The sequence below is a fragment of the Pseudonaja textilis genome, chromosome 1 (genome assembly GCF_049901715.1).
Source record: "Pseudonaja textilis isolate UNSWEBS1 chromosome 1, rPseTex1.2, whole genome shotgun sequence".
Classification (NCBI taxonomy): domain Eukaryota; kingdom Metazoa; phylum Chordata; class Lepidosauria; order Squamata; family Elapidae; genus Pseudonaja; species Pseudonaja textilis.
In genome coordinates this window covers 90382873-90395448 of record NC_141990.1, presented here as the reverse complement: position 1 = coordinate 90395448, position 12576 = coordinate 90382873, and the positions used below count along the sequence as shown (strand labels likewise).

General features: G+C 37.3%; 1 protein-coding gene across 4 annotated transcripts in view; it reads left to right on the top strand.

The window, feature by feature from the left end:
- TMEM200A (transmembrane protein 200A) overlaps positions 1–11961 on the top strand; it is a 46669-nt gene extending 34708 nt beyond the window's left edge. Inside the window, exons 3-4 of one of the 4 annotated variants that reach the window (XM_087941208.1) lie at positions 3097–3216; positions 7040–11961. In XM_087941208.1, the coding sequence (XP_087797334.1) occupies positions 7056–8534 (1479 nt within the window). In that variant the 5' untranslated portion in view covers positions 3097–3216; positions 7040–7055 and the 3' untranslated portion in view covers positions 8535–11961. The remainder of the gene's footprint in view (positions 1–3096; positions 3217–7039) is intronic. The other 3 variants (XM_026705489.2, XM_026705487.2, XM_026705488.2) reach the window with 3 other exon arrangements.
- Positions 11962–12576: the final 615 nt, after the last annotated feature.

The following is a 12576-nucleotide window of genomic DNA, read 5'->3' as shown; positions in this document are numbered from 1 at the left end:
CCTTGATAAGGTAATCATTTGAGCCTTTTTGATCTGTTGAAAATGAAACTGTCAAACTGAAGTTTTCAAACTCAAGAGTAAAACCTTTCAATGGCTACATGTAATACATCTGGGAGGATTTAAGGGCCACATGAGTAGCAGGGGCAGGGAGCAGGACTGCTGTTTTTTTTTTTTCCTTAGCCTTTTCTGGAGATGTTTTTTAAACCTAATCCTATCATCAAAGCTTTACACTACAAGTTTTGCATGCTTCACATCTCGGATTCCAAAAAATACTTGGAAAAGTATTGCAAGTGTTCATTTAGTGACTGTTGAAAGTTACAACGGCACTGAAAAAAGTGACTTATCACCATTTTTCACACTTAACGACCCTTGCAGTATCCATATGGTCACGTGATCAGAATTGGGTTGCTTGGCAACTGGCATTTATTTATTACAGTTACGTTGTCCCTGGGTCATGTGATCCCCTTTTGCAACCTTCCAACAGGCAAAGTCACCACAGAAGCCAGATTCACTTAAAAACCGTGTTACTAATTTAAGAATTGCAGTGATTCTGTGTCATGAAAAGTCATAAAATGGAGAAAAATTCACTTAATAACTGTCTCGCTTAGCGACATAATTTTTAGTCTCAATTGTGTTTGTAAAGTTGAAGACTACCTGTGATTCGGGAATCACAATGGAGGCCCTGATTCTCATAGCCATCTTCTAATTAAGTTGATTGGAAAAAAGAGACCAAAGAATCATATTGGCATATCTATCATTCAGAGTGTAGCTTTTTCTGTAATGAACTTAACACAGAGGAAAAAACTACCAGTTAGTAGTCTTGATGGCAATAGGTTATGTCTTTTAGCAGTGCTTGCTTAGAAATACTAGTACAGTAGAAGTGTGTATTTCTAGTCACCTATGTGGAAACAGAATACTGGATTAAATAAACTTGATTTCATGACAGATAATGAACAATCCAATGTAATAATGCACAATTTGACTAATGTGTTTTTATTGTTTAAATTCATGGATTATTTAATTTATTCATAAAGGAAAAATACTGGTATATTTGCAATCTTGAGTGTTCACTGGTATCTCAATTCACCCATATTCTGTAACCTTAAAAAAACATCAACTTTCAACATAAGCCACCTGGTAAAATTAAACTGAAAATAATAAAAACCAGAATATGTCTGACATGTTCAATCTTTAGAAAAAAGAATATAAATATGTAATTTTTATGTAATTAAGGGCCTCTTATAGGTTTCAGTTTATATTTCTACATTTTTCCATTCTACCCTTTTGCTTCCTGAACATCTGTATTTCTTAGTAGTTGGAACCATACACATTTTCTTCCTCAACTTACAAGTGTGTTATATTATAAATCCATAATTTGGCAGTCCTCAGATTCAGAATGAAAGTAGCTATTGTCCAAAACAGCTGGAAGATATTACATTGGGAAGGCTGATATCTCTGTCTCTATCTAGTATACAGGATTCGTGCATAAGGTATTAACATTAGATATGTCTCCTCCATTCAAATGTTGAGCTGGTGATGACAAGTTTATTATACAGAAGATGATATGTGCATGGGATTAACAATTGAGGTTGAAGGAAGATACTAAGAGAGGTAAAGCACTAAACATTGAAAATGATGAGTTTTAATTATGCAGACTAATCATTCAATGGGATTTAGTGAATAATAGTAGAATTAGAAGAGAAATAGTTATGCTGAGCATCATTTGATTTTGATAACCATGCATAACATAATTTCCTTGAGCTAGATCTGACTTTATCCTACCACCTAAAAGTATTTTTATTGCTCTACAGTTATGCCTGTCTATCAAAGGTAAAGAATTTATTTGCCTTTGCAAATGTGTTATTTATTTTTATAAATTTTATTAAAAGTTTTTAAAAGAATATTAAAAAAATAACTAAAACTAATGCAAGGTAAATAAATAAAAGGGAAAGGGAGAAAAAGTGCAAAAAGGACAAGAAAAAAGAAATAGAAAAGGTTTCTTATTTCCTCTGTAGCAAATGTACTATAAGTATGATTACCAAATTATTTCTTACTCTGTGGTTACAAAAAAAACTCTCCTTTTTCCTATTATTTATGTCTTCTAATCATCAAGCCACACACCAAAAGCTCATTTTTTTCCTTTTCATGCAAAAGTCCTTAAGGCGTTTTCAGTCAGCAACAAATGAAGAAGTTGTCTTTTCATTAATCAAAGAAGTCAATTTAGCTGTCTTTGCAAGTCCCATCATCTTCATCATCCATTCCTCCATTTTGGGCAGTACTGGACCTTTCCGCTTTTGAGAATTTAATAATCTCACTGCAGTTATTCTATATATAAAACAAAGTTCCATGACTTTTTTTCCCAGCTGTTTATTCATCCGTCCCAAAAGAAAAGCCTCTGGTTTCAATTATACATCAGTCTTAGAAAATATGTTGTGCAGAACAAAAAAGAAAAGGGAAAAAATCTTGAGATGGGAAGGGTTAAAGAGCAGCCTTTAATTGACATTTAATTTCATTTACATTGCTGTAATAGTATTCACATCCATATTCCTAAAAGGCTTGGTATTATACACAGTGCATATCTTTTGGCACTGGCATTCCTGCTTGGGAAGAGAGCAATTATAATTGCCTTTAAGCTACTGTATTGTGTCATTCTCTTTGCTTCTCCTCAGCTGATTTGATGTGAATGCTGTACCTCTTGAAACTTGAAATGCTTTTTAGAATAAGAAAAAAGTAATTATGCTCTAAGCAAATTAAAAGGCAGGTGGGTCTTAAGGAATATTCTTCTGCTAAACTTATCTAAGGAAAATAAATGTGGTGTTCTGATTAATCTAACTAGTTTATAAAGTCATGATGGATGAAAAAGTATTCTCAGCCTTCGTGTACTGATTCCAAACCCCACTTCCCTTTTTATTTTATTGTGATTTGTATTGCTGGTAAAAGCATACTAGATTGGGATGTGGAAATCAGGATTGCGGGGGGAAGATTTATCTCAAAATAGAAGTGTCATGATTTAAGAAGCTTAGGGCAATCCACAGGAGAGCTTTTGCTTCATACAAATGGTTGTCCTTTTGTTTTTTATTTGTGTTTCACTTACAGATAACTGCTGGACGGTGATGAGTGAGTGACTACAGGCAACAAGATGCGCTTGCCACCACAGATGGTTCTGAAGAGAAATGATGTTTGAAAGGACAGTCTTTTAATAGTTCCTGTGTGGGGGTAAGTACATCAAAAATGAGGGTGGCAGGGTTAGGAAATAGAAAAAGAACAACAGTGGCTTGTATGATTTATATTGTACATGCCTCAGTTGAAAAAGAGAAGGTGTCACGGGTCAAGCTTATAGTTTGGTCTCCTTGAATATATTTTTTATCAGCCCTAGTAATATGGTGTCACTAGCAGCAGCCAAGGAAGGGCTTCTTAGCAGAATGTTCAGCTCAAATTTGCTCATCTGATGTATCATCTGTCAGCCACTTACAGGTGCCCAAGCCTTTTAGTTATCCAGTACTTTAGCTAGCAAGGAAGGGTTATTCTTTCAGGGCAGGCATTCATATTAAGATTCCTTATTATGACAATATTTATACAGAGCATACACATAGTCACACACATTTCTTGCTTTCCTAACCTCCTCTTAAAGTATTTTTGATAGAGTATTATAGTTTATTTGCAGTTTGTGCTCTTTGTGAGTACCTTCAAGTCAGTGTTGACTCTAGGCCATCTGAATTAGTCTCTTCAATTTCCTTGTCAAGGTGTTCAAAAGTGGTTTGGCATTATTTTCTTCCTAGGACTGAAAGAGTGATTGGCCGCAATTCACATAGGGTGGTTTGTGCTCAAAGAGTAGATACAACTCAGTCTCCCTGTTTCACTCTTAAAGTTAAAGTTATCAAAATTGAGGAGAAATAGCATGCACACACACACACACACACACACACACACACGTACATACATGGGACATAGAATATATTAGAATAATTCTGGACAATTGACTCTGATGGCTGAGCACAAGGGAAATACAGAGCCACAACTTCTCCTGATCCTTTGTAATAGTCTAACATGCAGGGAAAAGAGAGGGTAAAATAATACTACACAGTTTTTCAATGCAAATGTGTTTCCCCAGAGAAAACAGTTATCTTGAGATTTGTTTATCCCGAGATTCATCTTTTTCAGTTGGATGCAGGAAAGAGGGAGGAGGAAGAGAAAGTTGTTTCTTTTCAGGAACATCTTTCTGCTAATGAATTTTGGCAACCAAGCAATCACTTCCTTTTCATCTTATTCAGCTACAGAATAAGAAATTCTATACTGGGCATAGATAAATTGGAGTTGAAATAATGTGATCTCACTGGACTGAAAAGAGATGGATGCCTTCATACTCTCTCTTTCTCTCTCTCTCTTGTAATCAGTCCTGACGTATAGTGGCACACCTAAAGTGTGAATTAGCCTGAGTCCATGCAGTGCTAGGATTATTTGTGTCACCCTTAGCTCTGTTTTTAGTCTCAATAAATCTGGGGCAGATATGCCAAGTTCTGATTCTGTGCCCCTGCTGTGAGGCTGGCCAACACTAGTATACTTACCTCTTCTTCTTGTGCTACTGCGGTCATGGCAACCTGCTGTAGCACCAGGCCTACCAAGAGGCCTGTAGGCTCCGTGTTGGTGTTCTCTTGTTGCTAAGCACCTGCAGTGCTTGCTCCAGACAGCATTAGCTTTTTCTTAAAAGACCTTTGAGCTATTCACTTCATAGAATCCAGACCATCTTATTAATTCTTAGGTCTGCTGCTTTCTGTACTTCATATAATAAATGTCTGTGCAAAGAGATAAGAGTTTCAAGTTTTGAAAAGTTGTTTCAGCATAGAAATCCTTTCCCAAACATGCCAGTTGCTCACTGTCTTTTTCTATTTCTCACATTCCCTTGCAAATTGGGTTGTTCTTGTTTTCATTTTTCACTCTCTTTGGTATAAATCAATGAAGCATGCTTTCATTTCACTAAATCTTCTTTGCTTTTTAAAACAAAAAAGTTTGGGCTTGGACTGCTGTGTAATTTAAAATGGTAGTTTCTCACTATTCATTTCATCACAATGAACATTTTTTTTACAAAGAACCCAGATAACTTCATATTCTGGAGTGTTGCTTTTTGCTTCCTTCAGGCTTGATTTGTGCCAGTATTGCTCTTAAATGTCATGCAATATCAAGTTATCCAACATGAATTTCCGCAATGCTATTGTGCTTTTTCTTCCAAGTAGCCCTTTTAATTAGAGATATCTTGTTGCGCTTTTTTAAAGCAGCTTCTGGTTCTTAATTAGATTAATTAGCTAATGTTTACTGGAATTGCTTGGCAGTCCTAAGTCAATTCTTAATAAGTTCCTGTTCCTTGCTGGGTGAGAAGGATTGGCTTTAATTACTTGTGCAAATAATCCCTGAAGAGAAAAGAACATCCACTGATTTTGTACCACTATTATACCTATGCAGTGTCATCTCATATGAAATAGAGATTCCCTAGTGGTTTTCCAATGCTCATAAAAACTTATTTTCTAACTTTAAATAGCACAATGCCTAGATTCATGGAATTCACCATGCAAATGCTATTGTAAAATACAAATTGAAAGGTAAAATAAAATAAAATAAATTTATTCTGATGCCTCAAAGGCAATGTTGAATCTAGATGTTATTTTTTCCATCTCAGGCGTTGGTGAAGTCACAGTTTCAACCATCTGTTACATCAGGGGTCTTCAAACTTGACAGCTTTGAGACTTGTGGACTTCAACTCGCAGAATTCCTCATCCAGTCATGTTAGCTCAGGAATTCTGGGAGTTGAAGTCCACAAATCTTAAATTTGCCAAGTTTGAAGACCCTTGTGTTAGGTAAATCAGGAACTTATATGAAGCAATGCCTGCACTATATGATTCTGCAAATAAGGATCAGTATTTTAATGACTTGAGTCTTATGAAATAACCAAGTAGTATTACAACTCTTTTCACGACCGGTATCTACAAACCATATTCTTCTTTGTTACTGATTTTGCTAGATAAGCTATTTTACTATTGACCTAACATTTCATTTATTATGGACATTCTAGTTGCTTCTTTGCTCTGCTGGAAGTCCATGTACAGGCAATCCTTGACTTACAACAATTTGTTTAATGACCATTCAAAGTTACAATGAGTCTGAAAAAAGTGACCTATGACTATTTTTCAGTTATGCCCAGTGTAGCATCCCCATGGTTACATGATTTACATTTGGGTGCTTAACAACTGACTCGCATTTATGATGGTTGCCGTGTCCCAGAGTCACGTGATCCCCTTTTGTGACCTTCTGACCTGCAAAGTCAATGGGGAAGCCAGATTCACTTAACAACCATGTTACTAATTCAACAATTGCATTGAGTCACTTAACAAATATGGGAAGAAAAGCCATAAAATGGGGCAAAACTCACTTAACAACAAACATTTTGGACTCAGTTGTGGTGGTATGCTGAGGATTATCCGTATTGATTTACAGCTAAAATCAGAAGTGGTATTCAGCAGGTTCTGACCAGTTCTGGAGAGCCAGTAGCGGAAATTTTGAGTAGTTCGGAGAACCGGCAAATACCACCTCTGACTGGCCCCACTCCCCTCTATTCTCTGCCTCCCGAGTCCCAGTTGATCGGCTGGGTCTTCTTTTGTTGCCCTGCACGGGATAACGGAGCTGGAAAGCAGGTTAGTTGGGTGGGGAGGGAATGGGATTTTGCAGTAACCTTCCCCTGCCACACCCACCAAGCCACACCCACCAAGCCATGCCATGCCCACCAAGCCACACCCATAGAACCAGTAGTAAAAAAAATTGAATCTCACCACTGGCTAAAATATTTTTTTTATAATTACATAAGGCAGTTTTGTAATATATTTGGCATATATTATGTGAAACACTCAGTCTTTGTATTATGAAGAGTTCTGAGTGTACTAAATTACGGGTTAGAGTTACACAGTTTTGAAGGGTTGGAAGTACTGAATGCTTCATATTTAGTGCCTGTTGTAACTTTTTTGAAGTCTTTTGTTTTTGCTTTCAATTTCAGATCAAAATAGAAAATTATGATAGCTACCGGGGGAGTCATAACAGGACTGGCTGCCTTAAAAAGGCAAGATTCTGCCAGGTCCCAACACCATCTGAATCGCACAACATCACCAGCTCCTGAGCAACAGAAGCCAGCCAAGCGTCGGCCAAGGACAGATGTGGTTGTAGTCCGAGGCAAAATCCGGCTATATTCCCCATCCGGATTCTTCCTTGTCTTGGGAGTGCTGATTTCTTTCCTGGGAATTGCTATGGCTATTCTTGGTTACTGGCCCCCAAAAGACTCATTCCTAGAGCCTGAAGACAGCTTGTCACTAAACGAGACTCAGTTAATGGGAAAAGGAGACAGATTTATTATGCGCTTCCTTGAGCAGCATTTACATTCTGATAAAATGAAAATGCTGGGGCCTTTCACCATGGGCATTGGAATATTCATTTTTATTTGTGCAAATGCCATGCTCCATGAAAACCGGGACAAGGAGACAAAAATCATACACATGAGGGACATCTATTCCACTGTAATTGACATCCATGCTCTGAGAATCAGTGAGCAAAGGCAGCTGAATGGAGCCTACACGGGCTTAGCAGGAGAGAATGAAGTCAAGCATGGTGGAAGCTCTTGTGCATCACGGCTGGCTGCAAATACAATTGCTCCTTTCTCGGGCTTTGCAAGCAATTTCCACATGGTTAGCAATGATGAAGAGGATGAATTTGCTGGAAATGAGACCAAGAAATCAATCCCAAATCTTATGTCACCTTTGCTGATGGAACACACTGCTTCAGTCTTTGGCCTTTACCCTCACTCTGGGAAAGGCAGGGATGAAAGAAGCAGCGGCTCTCTGAAGTGCGAAACGAAATCAATTGTGTCATCCTCCATTAATGCTTTCACACTACCTGTAATCAAACTGAATAACTGTGTTATTGATGAGCCAAGTATTGACAACATCACTGAGGATTCATCAAGGAGTAGAGACAGACCTAAAAATTTGTCCATGGATTCTTTAGCTCTCCCATTAATGAATACCAGCGATAGCTACAAATCTGCCAATGCTTTGTTACCACGCAACAATTTATATGGAGACTCTTCCTTCAGTCAGTTCAAATCTTCAATGACTCTCGGAGCCAGCACCGGACAGCTCTTATCACCTGGTGCAGCCAGAAAACAGTTTGGGTCCAACACCTCTTTGCATTTCTTGTCTGCACATTCAAAGTCCCTAGACTTGGATAGGGGTCCTTCTACTCTCACTGTCCAAGTGGAACAAAGAAAACATCCAAGTTGGCCACGACTGGACCGGAGTAACAGTAAAGGTTATATGAAACTAGAAAACAAGGAAGACCCTATGGACAGACTTCTCGTACCACCAACTACAGCGAAGAAGGACTTCACTAATAAAGAAAAACTGTTGATGATTTCCAGATCTCACAATAATTTGAGTTTTGAGCATGATGAATTTTTGAGTAACAATTTAAAGCGTGGAACTTCAGAAACAAGATTTTGATGGTCAGATGACGACGGTTAATATATTTGACAGTATTTATTTTATAAAATAAACATTTTAAACCTTCCCTTTCATTCCTTTTCAGTGCAACCTTGTTTTTATTGAATGTTTCTTTCCGATTAAAATTGACTTGTGCTTGCAAATACCTATGTTTCTCAGAAAATAAGACCGAGTTTTTTTTTTTAGACTTGAAAATAAGCACTTGGGCTTATTTTCGAGGCGGTCTTACTTTTTTTGAGGTGAAGCAGGCCATGCTCAGTGAGCTGGATGCACTGTGAATGCACTGTCGCCTCAATTCCAAACCTTTTTGGAGGCTTTTTGGCGAATGGAAGAGGGGAATTTTGCTACCTGTCATTCTTCCCTCAGTCTGTGCTGAGCTTGAGGAATGGATGACAGGCAGCACAATCTGCCTCCCCATTTTCCTCCCATTCACCAAAAAGCCTCCCGCGAGCCTCCCCAAAAGAGGGAAAAAGCAAAGCAGCTGGCTGCGGATCTGCCAGCTTCGGAGAAGAGGCTCAACAAGAAGCGCTGCACCCAAAAAGTGAAGGGCAAAAGCTATATTTGTGCTGCCCCAAGGGGCCAGCAGGCTGCAGCTACAGCCGGACAGTTGCCTCCCTGCACCCATGCCACCACTTCTGCTGGCCACGCCCATCCCCTCCAGCTTTTTTTGGGGGGGCGTGAAATATTAGGCCCACTCCCTGAAAATTAGGGTTGAGCTTATTATTGGGGTGGATCATGTTTTCAGAGAAACACGGTACTACTTTTTTCATTCACTGCAATGCCAAACCTTTAATGTTAAGTCGCTTGTTCATGAAAACATGGCCCTGACATACTGTTATTTGGTTAGTGATTGCATTAGGTGGTAATTGTATGGTAGATTAAGAAATGATAATGTCTTAATTTACAGCTACTGTGCCACTTATCATTGTTCAGCATACCTGAGTGATCGAAATCTAGATTGCCTTTTAGTCATTTCTTTGTTCCTACATAAGGATGTTTCGTTTTGCTTTGTTTTTCATAGTTAAAGGTACAGTTGTAGCTGAATAAATACGTTTCAGTGTTCAGAACCATCAGCGACTGCAAGTTTAAGAATGATGTTTTTGGCTCATGATGAAAATGGATATAAAGTCTGTGGTACCAAGGTCATATTTGGTATCATTTATAGAATCAACAAAGGTACTTAAGGTGAAGTCAGAACAAATTTCTGGATGTTTTTTGTTTTGCCCTCTCTTCTATATATAAAAGCTTTCATCTGCTACCAGAGAGAATTGTGATTTGCCTCAGTTGCTGCTATTCAAAAAACAAAAGTACACATCTAGTCTGAGCATGGAGAATTGCATAGCAGATTGGATTTAAGCCAAATAGGTTACAAGCAAAGGACCCAAAACTATTGTCCTGCGAAATTCACTTGAAATAATAGCATTTCTCAATTAGATACATTGGAATGTGAAACCAACATTGAAAGTAGCTGTTCTAACACATCTGGAAGGCATATGAGTGGAGAATGCTAAAATATCACCTACTCAGTTACTTTCTATTTATTTTGCACCCATTTTTCTTTTATATATATAGGAAAAATGTTGATACGAATGAAATAACATTAGATATTTGTGATTTTCTGGAAAATATGAGGGGAAATATGAAAATTAAAATAATAGTATGTATATTTTCTGAAAATACCGTATTCTTGTTTTGTGAATGAGGGAGATCCATTATTCCTGATCTATTATATCGAATGACATAAAACTAGAATTTCTGTTATTCATCACCCAGGGTTGGGTGGAAGGAGATTGGAACAATTTTATTCCCAAAATTATTTCTGATGTAGTTTGACACAAAGGTATTCTTTATTTGGCAGTTTATCAAGAAGCATTATCTGTTCTGGTAAAAATAACCAAAAGTGAGGTGTTCACAAACGTTTTTTATTCCTTCCTGCTTTATCACTACTTCTTGCTGCTTCGTCTCTTTCCATCCCATCCCACCTATCCACCATATTAGTCTGTTTACTGAAGACATGGAGCTTTAACTCAGATCAGCAAGTTGGTTGGATATTATAGGAGTTTATTATCATGAGGGCCATATATTGCTTAAACTCCAGAGAAGGGAATTTTAAAAGTGTTTACATAGCTTCTCCTTTTGGAATACAGAAACAATGTTTAAAGTAATATAGGACTCACTCATACCCACATATATATCTTTATACTTATTGGGGGGGGGGCAGGTCCTTGGTGCTCTCTGAGTTTGGTTGCACTGATGATGTTACCTAATTTGGCTAATGAAACGTCTGTAAGAAAGCAACCAAGCTCAAGAGTCCTCCTTTCAACCCTGAGCTACATATATTCTCCTTTATTGTTACAATTTTTGTAGGCTTCGTGTGTTGAGAAGTGTATACTCTGACTTTTCATGATTTCCAATGGAAAACTATGGATGTCATTGCCGTTCAGATTTAAAAAAAAAATGCTTTCAATTTTTCCAAGCTGAATACAGTTGCCTCACTCCAAAATTAAGTCTGTTTTTGTAATTTCAAAATAGCTAAATAAGAACCTCAACTGATTTGTGTGACTGGTTCTACCTACGTATTATTTCTATAATGCAGACACCCTACACAAGTGTTCCTAGAAACAACATAAGGCAGTGAATCCAGATGAAATTTTTAAATAACAGAATTGGTGTCTTGCTGCCCAGTGTAATTTTTCTGAATATGAAAAATAAATCCATCATGCCTACCTACCACCATTCATTATGAAGCTCCTGTAAACCATGTTTCTTTACTGTAACACAACTAATTGCAGTGATAAATCAGATTGTGAAATGCCAGAAAGAGCAACACTGAGTGACACTGAAAATTATTGTTAAATTAGTAAGGTGAATGTTCATTAGAAATAAATGTATATGCCTCTCTGAGGAGCCTTTCACAATTTGGTGTTCTGCTTTTTTTTTTCAGCCAGCCAATTAAAGTGCATGCTGTCTGAGATTAGAAACCCAAGATTATATAGCATCAAGTTAAGGCTACCCTGAAGCCTATTCTTGCTTAATAGGCAGTAGTCCATCCTTGTTTGTGATTTTGCCTACAAGATCACAGTATTAATTGGTTAAACGATGTTGGACGTAATATAAATAACTCAGGAACTGATTTACTAGCTTCTCCCAAAATAGTTATAATGTCAAAATGTTGTACTTTAATTGACTATGACAGATATTTTTTCTATGATTGTCCAGCTCTGTATTCTAATAATAAACTCTTTTTGTGACTAAAGCATTATTTGCTTTTGAATTGAGGCATAGTGTTAACTTATTAGAATTTCAAGCCTAAATATTGTAACAGAATTGACTCCATATTTTGCTATGAAGCTTTTAATAACTTTCTGGTCAGTGTTCTTATTACATTTACTATTTTTTTAAATAAAAGCAAAATATATAACACTGCATGAATGATAAATGTGTGTTTCCTTAATGTTCAGTAGTTCTACTGTTATATTAATAGAGGGAAAAGACTGACTCATTTTTCCCTCTTAGATATATGCTGCTGTTGCTTATTCTTTCCCTATGTAGTTTGTAGTAATAATGCAAAATTTATTCCTAAAAATAATTCTATCAAGGCAGGGTATCCTGTTTCCTTATAGCATATTCTTCAGCTTGACCCATTCTTTTGATGTGCTCATTTCTAATTCAACGAACTAGACCTTCTTTTCCAGTCTGATACTCTTTGACTATGTTGGATTATATCTCTGAGAATTCCCAAGAAGAAAAACATGTGGATCAGAAGGAGATGCTCTTTATAATGTATATTTCAATCCTTTATTTTAGTACTCTGTAATCCCTTTTTTAATGGGTGGAGTCAGAGCGACTGAATGGAGCAGTTTATCAGCAGGATGCCTTTTGTGACTCCTACATAGAGTTCACGGCAGATATTTTCTCTTTGTGCCCTGATAGAGAAACATCTGTTACTGCCCAGGATTGAACTCTCAACCTTCTGAGTAGGAGGTGAGCATCTTGACCTCTAGGTCACCATACCACTCAGATGCATATTTCTATCCTAAGG